The 22,048-nt window shown below is 40.1% G+C and overlaps 1 protein-coding gene across 7 annotated transcripts in view; it reads right to left on the bottom strand.

Annotated features, from left to right (window-relative positions):
* ARHGAP6 (Rho GTPase activating protein 6) overlaps positions 1-22,048 on the bottom strand; it is a 180,179-nt gene that overhangs the window by 8,817 nt on the left and 149,314 nt on the right. For 4 of the 7 annotated variants that reach the window (XM_083437440.1, XM_083437442.1, XM_083437444.1 and 1 more), the window contains exons 3-9: positions 19,419-19,502; positions 11,550-11,806; positions 8,892-9,087; positions 6,630-6,685; positions 5,707-5,857; positions 3,871-4,019; positions 2,670-2,849 (exon numbers count right to left, since the gene is read on the bottom strand). In XM_083437440.1, the coding sequence (XP_083293566.1) occupies positions 2,670-2,849; positions 3,871-4,019; positions 5,707-5,857; positions 6,630-6,685; positions 8,892-9,087; positions 11,550-11,806; positions 19,419-19,502 (1,073 nt within the window). The remainder of the gene's footprint in view (positions 1-2,669; positions 2,850-3,870; positions 4,020-5,706; positions 5,858-6,629; positions 6,686-8,891; positions 9,088-11,549; positions 11,807-19,418; positions 19,503-22,048) is intronic. The other 3 variants (XM_083437441.1, XM_083437443.1, XM_083437446.1) reach the window with 1 other exon arrangement.

Here is a 22,048-nt window from a genome sequence, read left to right as displayed (position 1 = left end):
TAGGGAACTATCAGCATTTGCTACAAAGAGTCAACACGCCTATATCTATCAATCGATCTACCACCTTAGCAAAGAATATGAGGGTCCAATTTGCAGACTCACACACCTTGTTGTTCTCTTAGACAAAATGCTAACAGCAAATGAAGAAATAAGCACAAATAGCTTGATATAAGTATATTCCACTATAACAGCTAAATTGGGGCAGAGGTTTGAGCCAGATTCACTGAAGCAGTTCAGTTCAGTCAATAAACATATTGGCACAAATAGGAAGAATCTCTACGGAGATGCTTTTCCACTGTACGTATCTGATGTCAAACTGACACACATCCGCAGCACTCTCTAATTATAAACACGTCATTTGAAATGGTACATTGTTCCCTTGCATCCAGCAAGGCACTTAGCTTGGCCTACAAAGAGGCAAAATATTTATCAGCTCCTACAAAATAATAAAACCCGCTCTAAAAAAAGCAAAGAAGACAGACATTGCCTGCACCCTGCAATCTATGACAGATTGTAAGAAAGATGTGGTAGAAAAAGGCTACTACAGCTGCAATGATCCAGTGGATAACTAGCTCAGTGTTTTAACCCTATCGCTCTCTCCCTCCCCCGCCCCCCAATTAGAGAAATAAAATATCCTTGTTAATTTAATAGGTTGTGTCCAAACATTGCTCCTGTTAGCTCCTGCTGGCAGAGAGAAGGAAAAGCTTCTTTTACTGATCTTCCACTGCAGCACCCAACATGCTCACACTGTTGAGGACTGAAGGACACTCAGAAACAGTGTAGGGACTGGTGCAGGGGATATGAAATATGAAAGTGGAAAGGGGGGGGTGAGGAAGCTATCTAAGGGTTCGGGCACTTTTGTTCTGTAACAGCTGAAGTGGAGAGAAGGAATTAATTGACACTTCTCACAATGGAAGGATGTAAGAAGCAGACTCTCTCAAGTATCTGTACTGGGACCAATGCCTTTTAATTTGTTCATAAATGATCTGGAGATATGGGTGAGAAGTGAGGTAGCCAAGTTTGCTGGTGACACCAAATTACTCAGGGTGGTAAAAACAAAAAAGGGTTTGCTAGGAACTCAACTGCCTTTACGAAGAGAGACTTCTGCAGCCGAGGCAGCCAGGACCACCCATGTCGTTAGCAAGGGAGGAGGCCAACTCTATCAGTCCCCTCTTGTAAGAATTTCAGTGCCATCAAGATAGCTGTTTGAAGGAAGAACTGCATGGCAGCAGCAGCCTTGGCCTCTGGTTTGTAATATCCTCTGCTCTGTGTTAAACAGAACTGGTGCCTGAACTTGTTTTCTCCAGGGAGCACTTCAAAAGCACATAGTTAAAGTATGGAATTTGGTTCAACAAGATGTGGCAATGATCACATAGATGGATTTAAAGAAGGATTAGGCAGATTTATAGAGGATAACATACTGATGGCTATGCATTACCTCCAGGATTGAAGGCATTATGCATCTGTATACCAGTCACTGGGTTGGAACAGTGGAAGAAGGCAGTTGAATTCATATCATGTTCTTGGACTTCCCATAGGCATTTTGGAGCCACAATAGGCTTTTTTGGATTGTGCCACATGCACTGATCCTTCTGGTGCATTTGGGCTACAAATAATCAGCATCGCCACCACCCCTTCAGCTTAGCAGGTGTCAGATACAGTTATTGTATTTCTTCAAGCTAAGGAATAATGTTATGCAACCATAGTGCCCACATGTACAAAAGAATGCACCATCTTGCAGAAGTTCATCGCCAAGTAAACAATACTGGGAAGTGTGCATGAATCCCTGCAGCAGAAGTGAAACCTTGATGAAAGATGCTTATTTCATATTTACTGCACAGAAAACATGACAGTATGAGGAAACACTAACTGTTGTTTTGAATTTCATTTAGCAATTATGAGTTGCTGTTCCACTTTCTACCTCATATGCAAGAGAGCAATAATTTTGTAGTTCCCAAGGCCTTTCTGCTATGATAGTCAACCTCATAATCCACACTATTCACCTTACCATGGAAGGCCTTCAATGCGTGTGAAGGAATATGCATCCATGTTCATTCTTTTTTTCCTTCTGAAGTGAGAAACATCTGCAATTCTTATGGAGCTACTTCTCAAAGAATTGTACTTCACAGGAAAAAAACACTGTATGCTAATGTATAAGGGACTTTATTTATCAACTACCAAAAATATATGATGCTATCTCAAGTTCATGATGCCAAACTGGTGTTTTGTTTTTAATCTCATGAGATTTTCACCACATATTGACAATAGTCTTTTTCAGCAGTGTTTTGCCGTACATTAAAAAGACAATGTCACAGCTGATATATAATATATAAATAGAGAGTGCTTCATGTTTTGAAATGAAAGCACAGGAGCAAAAGTTTGAAGTGTACAGTGGTACCTCGGGTTACAGATGCTTCAGGTTACAGATGCTTTAAGTTACAGACTCTGCTAACCCAGAAATAGTAGCTCGGGTTAAGAACTTTGCTTCAGGATGAGAACAGAAATTGTGCGGCGGTGGCGTGGTGGCAGCGAGAGGCCCCATTAAATAAAGTAGTACCTCAGGTTAAGAAAAGTTTCAGAATGGACCTCCAGAACAAATTAAGTTCTTAACCCGAGGTACCACTGTATTCATAACCTGCAATAATGCAAAATAAGAAGACTTTGCCTACCATGAAAAGCATTTCATAGTTTTCTATCATCTTTTGTACAACAGCAATGATTGCAGTACTCTCCTCAGCTCGTGCTGTACTTTGAACGGTAAATTCTTTGTCTGTTGTCTTCTGTTTGTGCAACAGGTTAGGTCCAAATATAGTGGCTAGATTAAGTGATGTCATTTTGTTGCCAGGAATCTGGAACAAAACAGAAATAAAGTTGAGTTACCTGATTCTGTAAATGGCTGCCTGGAATTTAGTGTAGGCTGAATTTATTTGCCTAACCAGTTTAGAACCCCACATTGTCTTATACTCTTGAACCATCTGCCATAAAAAAGATCCAAATTTGTTCTCAATATGTCTGCATCTTTAATTATCTTTTCTTTTCTTTTTTAGTTTATCAACTATGTGTGCTTTATACAAGGATGCCTGAAGATCAGGAACACAACTGTTTCTGGAAAGAACATGAAGCAATGACCTGTTATATTTATAATACCGGTGCTGGAGACAGTTTTCTGATAAGCTGCTTTTCAGTGGTGAGGCTCTTCTATACAAATGCCACACGAAGTGGTAAGTTTCCACTCCAGCACCAGTGATTACTGGAAACTTGCACTGCTGAAGTGGAAAACTCCTCTGTGAGGGCATCCCTCCCATATTTATGCTGCAATGCATGAGGAAAGGGAAAGTAATATTTGGAAAGCACAAAACATATGCTAATATTCAACTTCCAAAAGAAATCTATAACCAGAACACAAATAATCCAAAGGAAATTGTGTACAGTATACTTTATCCATTATTTAAAATTAAAGTTTACAAAACTATTGAAAAGATGAAATAGGAATTGCTAATTTATAATAAAATTTACTGAGATTAGTATGATTTAGGGAAGGAGAGAGGAGTTAAACACAGCAAATGCTTTGTTTCCAACTAGAATTTATTTATATATGAAATTTAATCAAAAGATTCAGGTTGGAATTTTCATTTTAAAGCATTTCTTTCCCTTTTTTTGTTCGCAATGCAGCCAATATCAAAGTAACTTTTGAAAAATCACTTGTTTTGTTGTTAACAATAAAAGATATTAATAAACATAGAAACTGTTAATAAACACAAAGATGCTGTACTGGAAAATGAAGCAAATGGGGGGGGGGGGATTCAGTTCTCTGTTCTTCAGAGCATCCTCCGGAAATAGCCATAGAAAAAATGAATGATCTGAACTTACATCCTGGCTGTCTTGGTCTATCCTGTCTTCTGCATGGCTAGCTACAGTCGCAAGGAACTGGAGGAGTCGATGTAAGGTGTCACAGTTGCAGGGAGGTAGAAGATAAATAAGAAGTTGCAGGGTGCTTAGTTGTTCATGGGGCTCTAATACTAAAAGAGATGGGGGGAAATACTCTAAGGAATGTGCTCACAGTTATGTACACAGGGACAGGCATGTTACATATCTCTCAACTGACATGATATTCCTATATAATTTATATCAACTGCAATTAAATACAGGCAACCCCCAATTTGCTCCTGTTCCACCCCACTCCACCCCCGTCACACCGTCTTCCAGGTCTGAAAACAGCCCATGTGTGCATTGTCGCATATTCTTTGAACACAGGCAAAACTGGTGTTGCCTGTACAAGAACATAATCTAGAGCTGAGCCAAAACATCTCCCTTTTTCTCAGACAGTTTCTGAGAATTTTCTCTCATTTCGCTAGAAGAAAAGGCCACTTCACAGAATTTTCTCTGACTATTCTTCATCATTGGCCACCAATTCCTCTCTTCTCCCATGACCTGGGGCAATGCTAGGTTTGAGCCATTGTGGGGAATGCGAAATGGTAGCCAGGCTGCCATCATGGTTGCTGCTGTTGTCACTTGTTGAGAAAAGAAAATAAGCTTCACCATTGTCACTGATAATATTAAATCCCGTCCCTGAGAATAGGAAGAAAAATTTCAAGAGGCATTCGTACACAGCTCTAGTCTGGAAAAAACAGGATTCACATCAACTTGATGAAGCAACAGGTATATTCTAACGGAGTTCATCTCAAGATAACATGAAATCAACATTTGAGGAAGTTTCTAGAGAAAATTCAACTATAGATCACATTTTTACTCTTATTCTCAATCAGTGAGCGGGGCTGAATACAGTATGTCAGCATTGTGTACAAGTGGACAAAATCATACATTATCTCTCACATTAGTTCCATGTAGACAATGGATCCAATATTCCACAAGTGGGGGGCAAGCTCACACAGCAAATCTTTCCCTTCCTCCATTCTGCCCTCCAACACTTGCACTCCCCAAAATGCTTCTCTACAGGGTCAGGGGTCATTCAGGGAGTAAGGGTTGTGTTGTAAATGGCTGCAGTGGATAGGAGGCATTACTGAAAAATTGGTGAAGAAACTTGTGCTCTGCAGGGCTGCAGGAAGGAAAGAAATGAGAGACCTGTAGTCTTATGTTTCACTTGCACAATGTTGGCTATAACCCCAAGCGTTTGGCACTACTATTTAAAGATTGGGAAAGCATAATAGCTTTACAAACTGCAGTCAATTTGCATGCACACATGATGAACATTGGCAACTGGCCACGCTGAAGATACAGTCCAAAACATCTGGACGGCACCAGGTTGAGGAAAGCTGCTTAGGATTAGCCATAGAGGTTCATCAGGAACAGGCAATAAGTGTAACAGGAAATAATGGCAGAGCCAACTTTTCTTTTGCCAACTTAAGAATATAGCCATCATCTATTTCACGCTCAGAAATCAAAATACTTTAACTTTTGTGTCCTCCCAACTCTCATTTTACACACCAAGAACTGATTACTTTATCTAGGGACTTCATCCTTACCCATGCTCAGAACTCCACCCACTAAACCACACTAGGTACTTGGCAGCTGTTTTAAGTTTCCCACACTTCAAAAATTTAACAAAGAAGTGTTTAGGACCCTACACACATTTTAAACATGTTAATTTAGGAACAAATCACTTCAACTGCACTTCTACACCTTACGCAGAGTTTGTGTGGTGTAGGTTTTTAAGGAATCTGTAAAAGAGGAGGTTGCTCTGCTTACGGAGAGTATTGATGAAAGGAGTGTAAAGCTCCCTAGTCAGGAGTGGATCAGGCATGTCACGAAGAAATTCCTTTAGCAAAGCAGCCACATCATGAATACTGTGTTCTTCATCCAACATAACATCCACACCACGGTCAAACTCTTCACGTAACTGGAAAAATCAACACAAAGGAAAAAGGTCACATCTAGACATCTACATTATTAATATACAAATCATAAATAAGGGGGGATGATGCATTAGGTTAATACTTTGGCCGCCAGTTGGAAACTGTGCCATGTTCCACATCTTCTAAGAAAACATTATAATCTGAGGAAACAGACCAAAGTCTGTATTGTTTTAAGGTGAAATGGAGTGATTTCAGTATTATTAACAGTCAAATGGACACTTTTTGTTAATGATTTCAACGTACACTGTTATTTCATTGTAAGGGACCAACATTCAATTTTGCAGAAATCCTGTTAAGTTTAAATTTAAATTTTAAAATTTTAATTTTAAAAAAGAAAGTTTAATTAGACAGTACAAAAGTGAAATCCTTTATGAACAATACCCTAGATCATGTCATTGGTTACAATGGTCCTTATAAAGCAAATCTTATCCCTTGTGTGTTTTAAATGGATCTTAAAGACCTACCTCACCAGTGCCTTAAGCAACTAATTTCACCTGAATGGCTGAACTCCACAAGTTTTGCCCAACTCTCTTAATTTTATATTATGCAGTATTAGTATCAGTCTTCATGGTTTTTAGCAATGTTTCAAAATATTGTTCTGAGATTTTTGTGGTCATAATTTTTTCCCCTAGTATGTTTGCTTTGTGGCTTGTAAAAAGTTATAAAGGCATTATTGTTCTCTTAGACTTTTTAAAAATCAGATTCTCAGTACGCGTTAAAGAAAGGGCAAAAAAGGAAGGTGTACTATAGTCTCACCTGTCTTACTCTCTTTTTTGAGCTACCAACTCGGAATATGCCCACTGTCTGAAGGCCTGAAAAATACAACAAATCACTTCTTTCATTATTTAAAGCTTTGGTAGAACATGCATTATCATAGCATTTTTACATTTTCTGCAGCAAACATCCTATGAACTGTAACAACACTCAGGGACTATCACTCCTCCTCCTCCCCCCCATCCACCCCAAACATAAAACCCAATTGGTGAGAATTGGTGAGTACTTTCCTCAGTAAAGCTTGCTGTTATGCATCAATGATTGCTTTTCAGCAACTCAGTGGTAACTATTTAAGGGTGACACTAGAGGGAAGTCTAAGACCAATCTTAACCACAACACGCATGTCTCAATTATATAAAAATACTTCAGCCTCAGCTCACTAATGTAGGCATAAAAGTTAAGTGCATAGAGAAAAAGTTGCCTATGGATGAACTTAGTATTGCACTGGCTCATGCGCTGCTTTCTCCCTGGCAACAGCAGGAGGCTGCAAATTGTAAATGTAGATGTGAACAACTTGCATCCCAGAATTTTAAAAATGCTAATTTGAACACCATTTTAGTTATCTCCTAGTAACAAAGGACAGATACTTCCCCTTTCTATCCTATGACTGGCAGCAGCTCGGGATGTGTATACACCAGAATATTAATGCACATGTAAGTTGCACTCATCTTATTTCTCCACGTCTACGTTTATCTTTGTTCTTTTACACATAAGTGCTTTCCATTGAACTCTATCTTAGTGTTGACACTCTATTGGGCTATGTTTGATGGGATGTATTTGCCCTGTGTGCTACCTTACCCTGCCCTCAATTAGTGCTTCCCTGCACTGCCTGAGTTTTATAAACCTTTTGTCCATTGTAGGTATATGCACAGGTATTCATTTACCTGTGTGCACAACCATTAAAAAAAAGTGAAATACTAGTTTTCTGATATACCACACTTACACATATTATTTATCTTCATTTTATTGTTTACAGGTTGTTTGTGTGTGTGTGCACGTGCATGCACGCCCCATATCTGGCCCTACTATCAGCCAACAGAGGTGTGATGACAAGTGGTGAATTAAAACAAAGTAAGGATACAGGTGGCACTACTGAAATTTCATCAATGCACCATGACAAAGTTATTTACTTGGTAAAACACACTTGCTTTTTCTCAAGTAGCACGGGAAACCAAAGTGGCAATATCCATGTCTGTCACAGGTGTATAATCTGCCTGCAGCACTTTTGGATCTTTTAGAGTAAAAAAAAAGAATGAAGGAATAGGCTACATGAAGGTAAAGCTGGAGTTGACATAAGGTTGGAGTAGGCATAAATACAAGTACAAATTTTGCCTTCTGCTGTGTCAGATGGATACGTGTCTCCCAACAGATCTGCAACTGTAATCTGAAACTTGTGGAGAATGTACAGTGGTACCTTGGTTCTCAAACACCTTGGTACTCCAACAACTTGGAACCCAAACACTGCAGACCTGGAAGTAAGTGTTCCGGTTTGCTAACTTTTTTCGGAAACCGAACATCCTCCATTTTGAGTGTTACGCTGAGGTCTGTCTGTTTTTGCTATTTATTTTGCATTTTTGTGGCTCTTTTTTCTTTTGTTTTTCTCACTGTGTGAAACCCAGTTCAGCTACTGATTGACTGTGTGGCTGCAGTACATTGTTTATTGCTTTCATTTTATGGATCAATGGTCTTGTTAGGTAGTAAAATTCATGTTAAATTGCTGTTTGAGGGGTTGTTTTTAAAAGTCTGGAATGGATTGAGCCATTTTGCATTATTTTCTATGGGAAAGCGCGCCTTGGTTTTGGAACGCTTTGGTTTTGGAACGGACTACCAGAATGGATTAAGTTTGAGAACCAAGGTACCACTGTAATCCATTATGTATTGAAATGTCCCCTTTATGAGGGTCCAAAGGAAATAAGATTTTTCAAGTTTAACAAGAAGTTCTGATCAAGTAATTATCTACTTTTTGTCAGGAGTTATTTATCTGTTTGTGACATCACTGTTCCCTTTAGCTGCAAAGAAACTTTAAATGGAAAGCGGTTGTGTCGGGGTTTTTTATTGTATTGGGTAAAAGGTTTTAATAGAACTATACTGTCTTTTAACTGTTATCTTATTATTTATCTTTATTTCATTGTTTATATATCTGAAACTTTATACTGAAGTTTTATTTTAAAAGTCGTCAAGGCTAATGGCTAGTACAAGACGGTCTGTCACCTGCCTTTCATTGCCAGGTTGAATCATACTTACCGTGTTTTTCTAAATGCTGGCAGCAGCTGTCCACAACTCGAGGAACCTGCCTGTAAATAGGATTGAGGCTTAGTTTCTTGTCCCTGGACTTTTCTTTTTTGCTCTGGGCTTCAGCAGGCAATGACAGCTGTAGGGCTTCTAGCAGTCGAGATTGACTGTCATCAAGATCCGTAATGGAGTCCACAGACATTGCACCCTGCAACATACACAAAGACATACATGGGTGTTGGTGGGAGAGAATTCCATTCGTAGTCTTCCTTCACAGCAGAGATAGCCATGAATAAAAATAGCTCCAAAAACACATGGGACAGATTCTTACATAAACAGAAAATAGGAAAGTCAATTCTGAATCAAGATGGTGGTCTGAAACGTGACTTTGTTACGACTTTGCCCTATTCTTGGCAAACTACACTGATCTGGATACCTCTGAAGATATCATCACCCAACTCAACACAAGGATTTCTGAGGGGGAGGCAGTGATCTTCATTTGCGTTTGGACACTAGGGACCATTCTGAATTAAGATGGTGGACTGAAATGTGACTTTGGCGTGACTGCGCCTGATTTTGGGTGTGATAGGTCCAACCTGCACCAGTGTGAATGCCTCTAAAGACATAATTGCCCAGTTTGATGTAACTTTGCCCAAATTTGTCCTGGGCCCAAACCATTCTGTTTGGATCTTCTCATTCAATTTGGTGGGACAGCTCACAACTGCGCCCATTTGGATGCCTCTTGAGATATTGTAACCCAACTTGTCATGAAGGTTCCTGAAGTGGAGGTGGTGGTCTTCGTCTATGTTTGGACATTGGGTACCATTTTGAATCAAGATGGCAGACTGAAATATTACTTTTGTGTGACTTTGCCCAATTTGGTGTGATGATTACAAACAAGGTTTTCTGAGGTGGAGGAAGTGGTTTTGATGATGTTAGAATACCATTGGATGCAATGAGCAATGCATTCTGCTGTATGTGGGTGCACAGTCCCAAAATTGACAAATTACACTATCCATTTAAAAATCACATTTTAAGGGGGGTTGTTATTCCAAGTTCCAGGCAGTGCCCAGCATTCCCTGCTAGCACCTTACAGAACAGAAGACTATACTTCTACTATAATAAAACACAATAGCCATTTTTAGAAGGGAAAATTGCTTTATTCCTCGGACAGGCCAACAGAGGCATCTGCTATTCATGGGCACAACCAGTCCAATAGAAAAAGTGCACATAATGGAAGATACTGCCTTTCAGGGCAAAGCATAAATCATAAAACCATTTAAAGGCAAAACTACAAAGCACAACATACAAACATTTCATTCCACACCAGCAATAAAATAACAGTTAAAATTACATCTTAAGAGGGTAGAACAGCAGCAGCATTGCATTACCACCACAATTAATCAAGCGGGTCTTTGAGACTCATTTGAAAACAATAAAAAAGGAACTAAATATACCTCCACTGGGAGGAAGATTCACAATGAATGATGGGGCCACCACTAAAAAAAAAGAAGAAGACTATTTTTTGTGTTCACAAAGGTGAAAGACCTTACGAGAGGGTCCATGATCAAGGACTCTGCCACCAGATCTAAGGGCTGGGCGTAGGCCTCCAAAAGTCTAGTCTCTAGCTAATTAGGACTTTAAATTGGGCCTGGAAATGTTCTAGCAGCCACTGGAGCTGGTACACTCCAACTTTGTGAATCTTATTTTCTGGATGATGTCCTAGTAGAAAATACAGGGAGGAAAGAATTATAAACATCGGTTTTTCATTTTGAAAGAAAGCCCACCAAAAATACCACTAATGGGCAGCACAAACTGCCTATCCCGTATCTGTTCAGGGAGGAAAAACCTTTCTCTTAATTATCTTGTGTAAAGCATATGGATGGGTGACTGACTCCTGACTGACACTGGAGAATATACACTGGCATAAAATAAAAATCTCCAATCGTAAGATTCTTTACCTGTAATTTCACAAGTGTTATTCTATAAGTAAAGGAAGCCATAGTCAAACAATATGCATAAATAAAATGTGTGGCTTCAAGCTAGTTTAGATAACTTGAAATCTTACCCATTCCTTCGTGACTTTTTTGGTTAGGCCTAATAACAGGTTGCATGACTGTGGGTTTTAGAAGTTTTACTCCAGTTATTTTTATGAACCTCAATAGGGGTTTTTTTAACCTATCAAGGAAAAAGCAATTTAACTTATTCCGATGCTATTTTTTAAAATGTTAGAATAGAACCAGGAGTCTAATTACACAAGTTTTTTTTATTATATTTTGAGGATGAAATGAGTAACTGGATGAACAATAGTCTCATAAGCATGTAACCCATCTACTATAAACAGCTTCTTCTTTTTTAAAGTGACTGAGTGCTTTAATAATTTGAGAAAGACCAACCAGAATCTGACTGGGGAAAAGGAAAGTTTCCAAAGAATCCTTGTGTCCCCTGAGGTGTTGGCAAGAGACTTGTGTCCATTTCATTCTCTCCCACGAACAGCTGGGAATGAGAGATGACCATTAAAATTGCAACTACTATCGACTGAATCAGGGCTGACTTTAATTTAACTACGGAAGACCAGCTCTGAGATTTTAACTTCTGTAAGAAAGGCAGTGCCTGGGAAAGTCCCATAAAAGCCTGCAGCTCATGCAAATCCACTGATAGAAAACTTACTCTCCTCCTTGCTCGTGGAGCTGGTTCTGGTGTGTTAGGAGAAGTAGATTCGTTTGGTGTTTCCGAGGTGGAGCTAAGAGATGAGTTACTGCTTGAGAGTTCTTTGTTCTGTCTTTTACTCCCAAATGGTAAAAGGGAAGGTACAAATTCTGAAACATCCCTCTGTTCTTCCCTCTGAGTATCTTGTTTCAATTTGTAGGCCCGATCATTAGCGATCACTTGTGATAAAGGCATCCCAAAAGCCTGGGGTACGAATTCTGGAAAACAAAAATTACAAATTACTTTTTAGAATTCAAGTGCTAAGGCAAACAAACTCAAGAGCATCCTTTTTACATTTTATAATGTCACTGAACACATTAAAATGGATTCCACGAATCCCAGGCAACAGATATTATTGTACGAAGTGGAGAGTTATAATTTTAAATCTGCTCGGAGAGCCTCCACAAAGTCTCAGAAGCAGTTGTGTGGGGACGTGTCAGGATAGGTGGAGAATGGTGGGTGGGAAAGAGGTAGAAAGAGAGATTAGGAAGGGGATAGGGAGCTTGAAGACTCAAGTATTAAGAAGGGTTTCCCTCTAATGACCTCAAAACCCATGTGATTTGTTGAAGGATGGCTTCTAAAGAGTTGGTGATTTATTTCAAGCTTCAGGTGTTATATGTGGGGAAAATGGCAGCTATGCAAACTTGAACCCAATTATTTCCCCCATCGTCTACCAAGTATCAGCAGTTGTTGTTCCCCTCCCCAACATACACACAGACACGTGTTCTGCTCAATTCAATTTCTGTATGTATAGTTTTACATCGTGATTTGGATTTCTTTTGACTACTGTGAAAGTACTAAGCATAATAGGAAGTTATATAAAATTGTAAAAGCAGCAAAATACGGAACAAACAATGCTTGAAAAACATTTTTGAAAAATAAAGAACATGCCATTTTGCATTCGCCAGGAGAATTCCCTCTTTTGGATAGGCAATTGCATACGAACGTCATTACTGAAATTGTTTGAACAATTCAAACATAAACAGAAAGTAACACTTTATATTATCATAGAATGAATAGAAAGTAAACATGGAAAAAGAATATATCTATTTTTCTGGCTATAAAAAATGAAAAAAATCAAATATTTATTCCCAGCAGTGCATCTTTTCCTGGAAGTAATGAGGAACGGAACAAGACAAGGATCAGCACTCCACAAGGTACAGCAAAACAGCAGTTCCTATGATACACAGAACCTACATAGCCAAATTGGGAAGTTCTCAGTTGCTGAAATGATGATCAAGGGAGATATCCACATTGTCCTTCCAAAGGAAAAGCCTAATTATAATGCAACAAGAACCCTCTGCCTCAAATTAACTTTAAAGCATTGAAATGCTCCGATACTACACATACACTATTTTATTATCTTCTCTTGATAAGAGTTCAAGGATAATATTATACTGTATCATATTTCAGAGAGTGTGGTGGTGCTTAGAGCCATCTCAAGGATAAAATGTTTCAGGAACAAAGGAACTGGGACTAATCTGCCAACTGATTGGAAATCTTGAGAACCATTTATTCATATAACAATGACATTGTTTCTTCCTTAGTCTGCAAACACTGAATCTTCTACTTGGCTACAAAGGTGATAGGTTAAAATATCTCTCTCTCTCTCTCTCTCTCTGTGTGTGTGTGTGTGAGAGAGAGAGAGAGAGAGAGAGAGAGAAATGTAGTGAAGGAGAGGTGAGGAAGACCTAATAATAAGCTGTAAAGCTTCAGTTGCAGTAGCTAGCTCGGTTTTAAACTTCAATTTTTATTTTTTTCCTACAACTGTTGCAATGTTGTTTGTCCTCTTGAACTGAGCCATGCAAAACAACAAATGAAAAAGACTATTCAGATTTTAGAACTATTCCTCCTTTTAATTAAACAGCAGGCACTGTTGTCAAAAATATCAAAACAAGGTTGGCGTTAACGCCTTGCAGCAGCCCTTTCCTTATTTTGTTTGAAATGACCTTTAAAGATGACAGCATTTATTTAGCCACTGAAGCTATTTCGCCGACAAAAGGAAGGAAAGACTCTGCTTGGCTTTTAAAGGAATGGAAGCACCGTTGGTTTCTGTTCAGTCTTGAAGTATTAGAGAGCACTAACAATATATCAAATAGCAGGAAAATGTACTGCCAAGGGATGGAGTGATGTAAATAGCTGTGAGAAGAGGGATGGTCACATACAAAGGCACTGAAGGCTTCTTTTTCAAACTGCAATAAATTTGTTTTGCTCTATATATTTCCTAATAAGAATATACATGGGGACAAGAGAGGGCTTTCTATTAGAATAGCCATGCCCCCACCCAAAACCTCAAAAGTCTTCAATTTTAAGCTTTCATGTCTTGCTCAAAGTGGTTCAGAGGGAAAAAGCAGGCACATCCACACAATTGTTTGTACAGTTGTGGGGGATTATTACAGAAGGCTATCATACCCATTCTGCAAAGATACAGTATAAGACAGAGTTGTGTGGTTGGGACAGAAGGGAATTTGTTTTGCCTCCATTAAAGAGAAATCTACCTTACATACAACAATCTTTCCTGCAGTAGTAGTCACTGTAATCAACTGAGCCAACTTAAAAGAAGACGTGATTTAAAATCATTTAACTACGGATGCTCATTTCAATTTCTAATTTGTTTCTCATTTGTTCACATGGTCCAAGAGTGTGTCAAAGCAGCAGAAGTCAAAAACTCCTAGGAAAACGAGAAGCTCTTGGCTCACAATTCATTCATCCTGAGGAATCAAGCGATTATGTAAGCCAGGAATGGATAACCTGTGCTCTCCAAGCAGATGTTAGTTCCATCATCCTTGACCAATTATCATGCTTGCTGGGAATGATGGGAGTTGGAGTCCAGCAAGAGCTGGAGGACCACAGGAGCTGATGTCAACAGAAGGAAGGTGGTCTGCAAAGTCTCACATTCCCAACAGAAGCACAGTGTGACTTGCGTATAGCCCACGATGACCAGCACAGTAGGCGTGTGATCAAATACTTTGGGATTCCTAGACCTCTCTGTCAATATAACAAGCAACAATACAGTGGTACCTCAGGTTAAGTACTTAATTCATTCTGGAGGTCTGTTCTTAACCTGAAACTGTTTTTAACCTGAAGCACCACTTTAGCTAATGGGGCCTCCTGCTGCCGCCACGCTGCCAAAGTATGATTTCTGTTCTCATCCTGAAGCAAAGTTCTTAACCCGAGGTACTATTTCTGGGTTAGCAGAGTCTGTAACCTGAAGCATATGTAACCTGAAGTACCATTGTACCTCTGAATTACCCCAACACTAGTTGTGTAAAGAAGCCCTTGCTTAACGAAAGACAACCGTTTATGAGCTACTCCGCATAAAATCATGTCAAAGTAGGGTTATGAAACATAGGTAAAGGTAAAGGGTTTAGTCGTGGCCGACTCTGGGGTTGCGGCGCTCATCTCGCTTTATTGGCTGAGGGAGCCGGCGTACAGCTTCCCGGTCATGTGGCCTGCATGACTAAGCTGCTTCTGGCGCATCCAGAGCAGCACACAGAAACGCTGTTTACCTTCCCGCAGGAGCGGTATCTATTTATCTACTTGCACTGGCGTGCTTTCGAACTGCTAGGTTGGCAGGAGCAGGGACCGAGCAACGGGAGCTCACCCCGTCGCGGGGATTCGAACCGCCAACCTTCTGATCGGCAAATCCTAGGCTCTGTGGTTTAACCCCAACACTAGTTGGGTAAAGAAGCCCTTGTTTAACGAAAGACAACCGTTTATGAGCTTCTCCGCATAAAATCATGTCAAAGTAGGGTTATGAAACATAATCTAAATCTAAAACTGACATCCTCCCTGATGTCAGTAAGTGCCTCCTCACTAGTCCCCAAGAACTAAACCAGAGGCTTAGCATAAAAAAGTGAGACAGCTGCGAAGCAGCGCTTGCAGGCAGGCGGAATTAGGAGAAAGCCACGGTGAATGAGAACACTCAAGACACATCTGTGCTAGGACGCCTACACGTGCTGTGCCGTACTGAGCAGAATGTTTGTTTTGGATATGTTGCCTGGCAATGGAAGGCATTCATTTTATAAAATAAACTTCTGAAAGGCTTGTTAAAAAACACAATTGTGCGAGCACAGAGGAGAACATTTTTTCAGCTCGCTGTCAAGCATAAAGGGGAAGGGTGGGGGGTCGGGGGTTGGCTACGAAGGCTGCTTAGGACGGCGTGGGTTGACCATGAATCAAGTCACTGCACTGTACTCACATCCTCACAGAGAGGAACAATACTGAGCGGTTCATTGTGCTGCACAAAGGAACACCCCACAAAGAAAAATGAAGGCATAATCTGCTTGGAAGGCAAACAATTTTTCAATGTTTTTTTCATGTTTCACGTACATACTAGCAGTTCCACTGAAAGAATGCTCACTCCCAGTAACCAGCTTGGGACAGCTTACCAAAGCAAAATACCGTGGTCTGAAAAATGTTAAGGCCAGCAGAGAACCTTAAGGTTACCAAGGGACCAATCTCAGGGAAGCGTGAAGTCCAGATATGCACTCAATTTCAAGGTGACTTTCAATATGACACGGACTGCTGGCGTATGTTGACAGGACTGGAAAGAGGGACATTCCAGGATGATTTATGCCTCGAAATGGAAAGAAGATTCTGTACCAACCAAGAAGGAAGACTAAATTAACGGCCTGTGCCGAAATGGCATAGCTTTATAAAAGACTGGGGGAAATGTGTGGATTATTTGAAATGTCATCATACACATATAAGCTCACTAGCAGGATTATCTTAAACCAAACAGTTAATGATAAAAGATCACTAGGGATAAATTATTAATTGCAGTAATGAAGGAGATGCAATGATACAAATTTTAAAAATTATAAGAAATGGCAAAAGGAGTGGAGGAAAGTCAAAAAAGACATATTTGTTGGGAAATACAGGATTGTTTTTATGTCAAAATATCTCTTAAAAAAATGAAAAACAATTTTTTTAAAAAAAAAGGAGAGAGAGACATATACAGTCACCTCAATGGTACCTGATTCTGTCTGACTGCATTAACTAGTTACTGCTTTAAGCTACCTTGCTATCTGTTTTGGTGTTTTTAGTTGACGTTCTAATTTTGTCTCAGTCATTTTATTGCTGCGTCATTCATTGTGTTGTTATTTTTAATTGTTAACTGTCTTGGGAGCCATCTGGAAAGCCAGACAAAAAGATACAAATATAAACAACGAATAAAATAATCTGTGGCAGCCACAAAAATAACCTCGATGGTACAAAGCCTCATCAAGTGAATCCACCACATCAGGAAGCTGCTTATTAATATACCCTGCGCATGCATGTGGGCGAGAGCAGTCTTTGGGTGTCATCAAGAGCCTGGTTGTTCCACCTGCCTTATCCCACTCCTCCGTTCCAGGAGAAGTTGTAGCTGGAAGAAACTGCAGAGGGACATGTGCATGCAAGCGCGCACACACACACACGAATGTCCCTGGTTGGGAGGCAGGGCATGGTGTGCAAGGCTGACACAGGTGGGTTAGGAAGGTCAACCAGGGTGTGAAGTGGGCTACCAAACCAGTTTGTTGCATTTTGGAAAACTCTCATCACTGAGCTAATTGTTTATGGTGCCTTTAATAGCAATGCAGAGGTTTTGATTTGCTTCGTTTTTTGAGACCTCCCCCCCCCCCTGGCTCTGCATTACTAAGGACTTATTGCAACACTGATGTGTTTTGAAATGTACTGCTGAAGTGAGTACTGAAATGCTTTCTTTCTTTCTTTTTGCTTTAATATATTGCTGCTGTTGTTTGCTTTGTATATTGCGATCTGCCCTTGAACACAGATTTCCTTTGTGGAAAGATAATACACAAATAAATACTTCATCCCAGTGAATTTATCTTCCTAAAAGCACGCTAACACTTTTAAATTGTGAGCCACACAAACTTGCACCACGGATGGGGATCGTATAGCTCTTCCTGTTTAAGGCAATTTAGGAAATCAGAGTAAAGACTGTATATTAGTACAGTGGTACCTTGGGTTACATACGCTTCAGGTTACAGACTCCGCTAACCCTGAAGTAGTGCCTCGGGTTAAGAACTTTGCTTCAGGATGAGAAGAGAAATCATGCTCCGGCAGTGCGGCAGCAGCAAGAGGCCCCATTAGCTAAAGTGGTGCTTCAGGTTAAGAACAGTTTCAGGTTAAATACGGACCCCTGGAACGAATGAAGTACTTAACCCGAGGTACCACTGTAATACTTTTAAGAATGCATATCATATAGGGAAGCAGTCACACTAAGCAAGTTTACCCCTACCAAACCCAGTTTTAGCTAATCGTAAGGACAGTGTGCTGCCCAAGACCACAAGTTTTCAAAATTTATCCCGAGTGATACAATTAATAACAGTTTAGGTTGTTTTTGACACCCTCTCCCCTAAACAATGGAGAAGTATTACACTTGGGCCAGATTTAGAAGGCTGTTCAGGGGGCACTTCTCACAGGCTGTCTACTCAAGTTGTCTGAGTGATTCTGATCAGATCCATGCATGCAAATATACCTATCACCTTACACAGCAGAGATAAATCAAGACAAATATTTGTATCAAAGACATAAAACGGGGGGAAATGTAAGTAAAAATGGGGAATTCAAACACAGAACAAATGGAAGCAGTTGCTGAAGATTCACCTCACCTAGGAACACCATTTGATCCATGGCCAGACCTGAAGAAATATATTTTTTCAACTTAAAAAAATAATAATAACGCCCTCAACTCACTTTAAAAATGCAGCTGTACCGAGAGTCTCACGGCTAACCAATGCAAAGTAAATTAAGTTAGATTCATACTGGAACCAGCAGAACTGCAGCAGCCCATTAATAGCTCGTTTCATTGTTAGGCTGTGAAATCTTCTCCTTAACTATAATGAAAGTATGACGTAAGATTCGCCACTCTCAAAATACAATGCCAACTGGCTTTAAGCATAGAGGATGAATGCTCGGGTGAAGATAAAATGGAAATTGGATTTTTATTATTTTTCTCCAAGTGCTGGAAATGGCTTGACCGGCTTTTAGAAAACAGGATTTAGCAGCAGGGGGTGCAGAAATGTTGACTTCATCTTACTTCTTTTGTCTGTGAGATTTCCAAATGGAAAATTGCTGTTTTGATACAATCTTATGGCTTAAATGCCTTTAAGTCATTCTGTAGTCGCTTGCTTGCTTTAGGGGGACAATCCTAACCCCGGTCTCTACTGAGAGGGGATCTGGAGGGCTAGCATGGGCCAAATGCCAGAATGGGATACACTGGAAACCAGGTCAACTCAGCCCCTCCTGACCCTCAGTATGCTTTGTTTTGGTGCTTTGTGCTGGCAGGGATCCCACCACCAACACTTCCAGCCACCTATTTGGCTGGGAGAAGGTAAAAGTTTATGCTGGAGTGATAATGGTATCACTCCACAGGTGGCACCTAGTCAGAGGCTGGGCAGAACAATACTTTTGCTCATTATAGGCCCTGCCTTTATTTAATAATTATATTATTATTATTATTATTAATTTGTACCACAGCCATCTGACTGGGTTTTCCCAGCCACTCTGGGCAGCCTCCAACACATATAAAAACATAATAAAACATTAAACCTTAAAAACATTCAACTGACACACAAGGGGGTTTGCCCATGAATCACATCAAAAGCACAGGAGCAACAGCCATGTTAATGAAGTTCAGGTTTCTCTGTAAATAGAATATGTATGTCATAGTTTTAATAAAATATATTTAATGCATCTCCTTAAAGTGAGGGTTTATTTAAAGAAAAACTGTCCACCCGAAAACAAGTAAATAAATACATTTTACAAAAAAATTATTTTAACCGTGACTGCATTTTTGTAATGCACCAAGTATTCAATACATACGTTTTACTGTACCTTTATCTTTGTTTTTTTCCTTTCCAAGGGAATCCAGTTTCTTTCGTAATGATTTCTTCCTCTTTTGTCCATCTACAAATAAAAACATTTGTTATATTTTAAGGAGAGGAAAAAGTGCTAAGATAAAAGAATGTAGCAGAACTGATATTGAACAATAACTAGTCCCCCACGACAAGAGCACATAGATTTTCTTTTATTAAAAAAACCCACACCATCCAAATGAGGTCTTGCCTACAAACCCTTCACCTGATTATAATACCAAAGGACATGGATACTTACTTCTAGAAGAGTTAATATAATATTACAGTACTTAAAGAAGAATGAATCTTTGCCTAGGAAAATACATGTGTGGAGTGCTATTTTGCTACACCTTTTGAGAAACTGATTTTGTGTGTGTTTGTTTGTGTGTGTGTACACCCATGTACCCATGTACCTGAAGATTGGGTCAATCAGGTGAATGTCTTTTTTATTTCAAATATTTATATGCCACTAAATACTCAGAATTTCTAAGTGCTGTACATAAAATGCTTTTTTAAAAATAAGAAAAATTGAAATTAATCCTAAAAATAGAAAACTATGTTAACATGCCTGCTGAAATATATCTAGCCCGGATCTTTAATCCATCTAAAGGTTATACTTATTATATGCTCACAGCAATGAAATCTTTACAAGGTGTTTCAAAGGGCAAACACAGGAAAGCAATTTATCAGGGACCAAAGATTTAAAGCACTCGTTGGTAAAGTTCATGGTAAGAATGGTATCTTTCACCAAAATACTTTCTTATCTTTTGCACAGCTGAATTTTCATTGACTTTGGGGGGTGGACAACCAATGTGTCTACTCCACTAGCTCCTCGGGGTTTCCACAGAGTCCCTCACTACTTTCTGAAGAAGCACTTGGGGGTCATTCCACATCAAAGCAAAGCAAAAAACAAGGGTTTCACCACCCACCGTCTAGGATTTTGATGAAACTTGGTGTACACCCTTCCCTTATGGTTGAAAGAAACCCCCTTACATTTTCCCCCTCTATCTCAAACGGTTTTAATTTTATAGCACTTCAAAGTTTCGTGAAATCTGTGTTTCTGTCCCTCTTGAGATCCTTGGCCTTGTATGTATTGAACTGATGTAGAATGACCCTTGGGAGAGCTTTGCAACCCTCAAGAGCATGGCCTTCCTTTTCATACTCAGATCAAAGCAGCATCACGTGTTGCCATACAGCATGATGCTGTGTGGCAGGGCACTGCACTACAAATCTCCCTCCTACCTGCACATAGCTCAACGGGCCAAACCAAACATGATTACACGGTTGGGGAGGGCCATGCCCAATCATGCCCCTGAAAGATACTCCAAGAGAATCCTGCTCTCATTGTTGTAGCCTTTCAAGCCTTGAGGACTGGATGTTGGCAGATCATTAACAAAACATATATGCACATTCCAAACCCTGGCTGGTAAAACATCATGGTTTAATTGCTACTCACACCAGAAGGCAGGTAGTGGCCGCAGTCAAATCACTGACCCAGCCTGGAGTGCAAATTGGCCTGTGATGACAGTAGGTTTGGCTCAGCCATGCTTCCTGACCCTGCTGGTTTTTGCCCTGGCTGGCATGAGCAACAGGATTGCAGATGCAGTAGTGTTACTGCGGCTTTGTTAAGCCCTCCCTGATGCTCCCAAATTAGGGATTTGATTGCAGCGTCAAGAAATAACAACAGGTCATATGCAGAGAATTTATCTTCCGGTCATTATGAGAAGACCATCAAACAAGCTTCCATTTCAAAGCAGGAAACTAAAAATGGGCAGAACTTTACAGCTCTATCTAATTATGAAAAGCTGTAACCGAAACAGTAATATAGTCTTTTTACCCAAATATTACCGTATCTGGGAACCTTTCATGCCTGCCAAGGTGAAAAGAAGGGGCAGGTTAACTTGATAGCAGTGGACTGGGCCAGCAAGGGCAGTGGGTAGGATCCAAGGTACTTCACACACTTTCTCTCCCACCAGCCCTCTTTCCCCTGCTGGGAAACCACAGAAGCAGAGAATTGTAGAGTTGGAAGGTACCCCAAGGGCCATCTACTGGTAAGTCCACCCCCCCTGCAATGCAGGAATACAGTTAAACCTTTCCTCAGCTGGTTAAATCTTGCCTCTCCTGTGATTCCCATGAGGACTGGCCCCATGATGCTATTATGCTTTTTTCTAAACTTAACAGCAACATGGGAGAGTAGGGGAATTTCCATCAGAATTGTGGGAAGCAGTGTGAAAGATTAAAACTTTCCTCTCCCTGTAGTGCGCCTTGTGCTGCTCAGCTGACTGGGGAACAACAGAGAGTAGTGAAAAAGGAACTGGACTGCAGAAAAATGTTGATCTTTCTCCGGAGCCCCCTTTCTTCGTGCTGCTTGGCTGATCAGTGGGAGGGAAGTTGTGGGTCACCTAAGATTAGGCAATGGGCCAGGAACAGCCCAGGGAGCACAAAATACAACTTCAGAACAAGAAATAGAATATACTGACTGGAAAATATGTGTACTGTCCAGAGAATGTACAAAATGTGGTCAAGACATGCATTCCTCAAGGCCTCTTGGAGATTATACATAATGGCTGGAGAACATACAACACTGGGTTGAAAAAT

The sequence above is a fragment of the Podarcis tiliguerta genome (genome assembly GCF_965153285.1).
Source record: "Podarcis tiliguerta genome assembly, chromosome: 4".
Taxonomy (NCBI): Eukaryota; Metazoa; Chordata; class Lepidosauria; order Squamata; family Lacertidae; genus Podarcis; species Podarcis tiliguerta.
The sequence above is the reverse complement of the archived record's forward strand: the minus strand, read 5'-3'. Positions and strand labels throughout refer to the sequence as shown.